The sequence below is a fragment of the Mytilus edulis genome, chromosome 1 (assembly GCF_963676685.1).
Source record: "Mytilus edulis chromosome 1, xbMytEdul2.2, whole genome shotgun sequence".
NCBI lineage: Eukaryota > Metazoa > Mollusca > Bivalvia > Mytilida > Mytilidae > Mytilus > Mytilus edulis.
The window spans coordinates 1,239,671-1,244,283 of record NC_092344.1 but is presented as its reverse complement, the minus strand read 5'-3'; the positions used below and the strand labels follow the sequence as shown (position 1 = coordinate 1,244,283).

Genomic DNA, 4,613 nt, shown 5'->3' with positions numbered 1-4,613 from the left:
TACACAAAATATGGATAATGGCGCTCAAATGGAACTTAATGGCAACTGTACAAAATATGAAATGCCGCTAAAAATCTAGCTAAAAAGGCAACTGTATACAAAATATGAAGTATTCCACTCAATTCTCAATTGGAGGCAAATTTATTCAAAATATGGATTATGCCTCTCAAATCAAAATAGAAGGCAACTGTATTCAAAATATGGATTATACCGCGTTAATCGAAATAGGAGGCAACTGTATACAAAATATGGGAGTATGCCACGTAAATCGAAAAAGAAGGCAACTGTATACAACATATGGAGTATGCCGCTCAAACCAAAATAGAAGGCAACTGTATTCAAAATATGAAATGACTATCAAAATCTAACTAAAAGGCAGCTATATACATAATATGGATTATGCAGCTCATATTGAACTAGAAGGCAACTGCCCACGAGATGTCGCTATTATGTCACTCAAAGTCGAGTCAAAGGACGACAAAAGTTATAATAGACAACAAAATATGGAGCAATTACTGAATACAAAAAATGGTATTATGCCGAGCATTAAGGCAACAGTTTACAAATATGGTTATGCAGCTCAAAATCGTACTAGATGGCAACTATTTACAATGGAATATGTAGCTAAAACTCGAACTAGAAGATAACCGTCTAAAGATATGGATTTTGTCACTCAAAATCGCGCTAGAACGCTACTATTGACAAAATGTGGATAATGCAGCTTACGGACAGTCTATACTGCCATGCGATAATACCATTCAAATTCAATAGAAGGGCAACTGTATACTAACTACGGATAATGCCACTAAAATCAAACAATCGATAGTCAACAAAAAGACAAGTTCTCAAAGCACTACCTTGAAATTGAGACTAAAATGCATGTAACCAAATCTTACTGGCATCTATTATCATATTTGTTGGACTCGGATGGGCGATAAGGACTTTTAATTGCGATGGTCTGCAACGAAGTACAATGGTTTATATCATGCATAGTGTCTTCCCAGTTTAAAGTATACTGATTAAGATATTGTATTTGGGCAAACCTGTGAAGATTTGGTTCTAGTCATCACGGTAGTGTTTTTCAGAAATGCATTTATGAGTAACAATTTATGAGTTATGAGTTACAATTTATGACTAAAATTAGTAAAGACCCATCAAAACAACATTTGATACAAAAATTCATCAATACTTTTAGATATCTGGATGATATATTGGCTCTCAATAATGACGACTTCAGTATTATACTAAAGAAATTTATCCCGTTGAACTTACTTTAAATAAAGCTAATACTAACAAAGACCAGCTGCCCTTTCCTGGATCTTGATATCTATATCATTAACTGGAAGCTTAATGCAAAAATTAATGATTAAAGAGATGATTTTTCATTTCCTATCGTTAATTATACATTTTTAGATGGTGACGTTCCCATGTCACCATCTTATGGTGTTTATATATCTCAACTTGTACGATTCGCTCGTGTATGTAACAACGTAATAGATTTTAGCGAGAGAAATTTATGTATATATTACTGAAAAATAATTACACCAGGGTTTTCGATATCACAAACTTGTCAAAGCATTTACTAAATTTTATCATCGGTATAAGGAAATAATTCGTAAATATAACTCAACATCCAGACATCTTATACGTTCAGGTATTTCACATCCAATCTTTTATGGTAATATTTTTTACAAAGCACAAAAATGTCAGTTTTCTCCTTACAAGCTTACAAAACCTTTAAACAGACTTATCAAGAAGGGACATAATTACGATACTGTTGTCAGGTTATTAAAGATTACATATTTTGACTTTAATATTGATTCACTTAAAGGGTCTTTGCATCGGAACTAAACACATTTATTTTTTTTAAAAACAGTTGTTGGCATGACACGGGTTATGTTCTTCTCATATATTTTATGATAATATTATACTAAACCCCTAACGGGAAGGAGTGTGCCTAATATTCATATGATGAAGACATAATCTTTAAATCAGTTTACTTGAGGTCTGGAGCTGACATGTCACTTAACTGCTAGTAGTCTGTTGTTATTTATGTATTATTGTCCTTTTATTTATTTTCGTTTGTTCCACTTCTGGACTTCTTTTGAACTGAATTTTAATGTGCGTATTGTTATGCGTTAACTTTTCTACATTGGCTAAAGGTATTAGGGGGGGGTGAGATCTCATAAACATGTTTAACCCTGCCGCGATATTGCGCCTGTCCCAAGTCAGGAGCCACTGGCCGTTGTAAGTCTTGTATTTTTTTTAATTTTAGTTTCTTGTGTATAATTCGGAGTTTAGTATGACCTCCATTATCACTGTACTAGTATACATATTTTTAAGGGGCCAGCTGAAGACCGTCTGCGGGTGCGGGAGTTTCTCGCTACATTGAAGACCCATTGGTGGCCTTCTGCTGTTGTCTGCTCTATGGTCGGGTTGTTGTCGCGTTGACACATTTCCCATTTCCTTTCTCAATTTTATTTGTCAATCACTAAATCATCTGACATACCATATCACCAAATTAATACCAACTTTGATTTACTGAGACGCAGCACTCAATAAACCAATACAGTTATAGAGAAAAACAGTTTACGACAACAGACATATAGTTACGGTAAAAACTGACATGTACAGATTCCGTAAATTCTAGGCCAAACAAAAATGCATAAATAATTTAATTACCTTGATATTTATTATGATTTATGAATTTATTGATATAATAATCCGTAATCCAACGGTTAGATGGGAAATCAACCAAAAGCTTTCTGTACTAATCTGTCGACTTGGTCGATACTAATTCCCGAATGAACAGCACTATATGTGTCCCCGGTACCGGAACCAGATCCTCCTGACCCTGTTAACGCTCCTGTGCCTGTACCGGAACCTCCTGATCCTGTTAATGCTCCAGGTGAATATGTGTATCCTGGACCTGGAGTAATATGTGGTGCAAAAGTCGGTAGAAAAGTCTTCCCCGTATATCCTGGCGGATAAGTGTATATTGGACCAAGTGTAGAACGAGGTGCAAACGTCCCTGAAGGATAAGCGTGTCCTGGGGCATATGTTGGATAAAGAGCGGCGTGTCCCGGAACATATGTTGGATAAGTGTAAGGTTTTGCAGTTGCCATATGGAAATGGAGTCGTACTTCCGCCATAGATGTAGCCGATGCTATTTGTTTTGCAGCATCAGTTGTGCCTTCTAACGTTGCGTTGTTTAATAACAAATGAGTTGACGTTGCTCCCGTATTAACCAGCTGGTTATATATAGTTTGTGAAATTTTTTGTTTATCAACAGTGCCTCCTGCTGCAATAGCTTTCTGGACCTCAGCATTCACAAGTTTTTCGAATTTCTGAATAGACAGTTCTTCTTTAGCGCCGCCTGTTATAACATCAACCAGAAGTTCTGGTCTCGACAGAGGTACGTATTGCCCACCGGCCAAATAGTCAAGTGCCATGAAAAAGTCTTTATATGGAAGTATAGCAGGTTCACAACCAATGACATATAAGGTCACGCCCATTTGAGCAAGGTCACGAACTATCTTCATTGGATCGTGTCCAGTAGGAGATCCGTTGGGGAACGAACTGTCTTGCGAAGGAACAAGTCCATGGGGGGGTGCATCAGAAATCAGTACAGTTATTTTGGTAGCATCGGGATGCCATGACAGTTTCGTGGCTTTAAACAAAGCTTCAGCCACTGCCTCAGGACCATCCCCACCTCCAGTGGCGCGCGCAGCATTTAGCCAAATTTTCATCATAAACACGGAATCTGTGAAATTATATGTTTTTGTAACAAAGGTATTATCCTGTGGAGGATGATCTCGATATTCAATCAATGCTAAGCGAACGGTTGTGTTAGAAGAAGTCACAATTTCGTCAACAATGGCCTGAATATGTTTTCTGGCGGTATCTATATACGATCCCATGCTCCCAGTGCAGTCCATAACAAATGCTAAATCCAGTGCTTGTCCACCAGCGCTGGCCCCAATGTTCCTTTGTACTTGTTGATTTAAACCATTGACAGCCATTCCTTCTACGAGCGATACAAACAACAACAAAGCCATAACCATTTTACCAAATGGATTCATAATGTGTACCATATCGGTTTATATCTTGTAATGACTTGTACAAGACAAGTATACTTATTTATATACAGATTTGTCACCAAAGGTAATTCCACTGTCACCTGTTTTGTTTACACCAGTCCCAATAAAAGACGGTCAGTTCCTGTTTACCATGATTCCGATATCTTAGTAGGTGTGTTACACAACAATCTTTATAAATCTGACCTATTAACCTTACATACTTGTGTCCTTTGTTTGATTTGACTATATACCAGAGATGGCATAATATTAAGGAGTTGCGATTTTTATAGTTAAATCTCAAGTAACGATAGCACATTTCAGAAGTTAAATAGAAGGCGATTTTCAAATTTGAATGTATTTGTTTCCGACTCTGTAAGGACTAACTTGAGTGATTTTGTTTTATTTAATGTCGTTTTTTACACGACAGCAAAGGGCGAACGGTTCAGACATAGACATATTTTATAAATTCCAAAAAGTGTGAACACTTATCAGTTTTACAGTGTTTTCCGACAAAAAGAGTTTTTGTCCATAGAG

At 36.7% G+C, this 4,613-nt stretch overlaps 1 protein-coding gene across 1 annotated transcript; it reads right to left on the bottom strand.

Annotated features, from left to right (window-relative positions):
* Nucleotides 1-2,689: 2,689 nt before the first annotated feature.
* LOC139520959 (uncharacterized) lies at nucleotides 2,690-4,125 on the bottom strand. The gene has a single exon (XM_071314072.1). The coding sequence runs from the start codon at nucleotides 4,092-4,094 to the stop codon at nucleotides 2,751-2,753; it is 1,344 nt and encodes a 447-aa protein (XP_071170173.1). The 5' UTR covers nucleotides 4,095-4,125; the 3' UTR covers nucleotides 2,690-2,750.
* Between the last annotated feature and the right edge of the window lie 488 nt (nucleotides 4,126-4,613).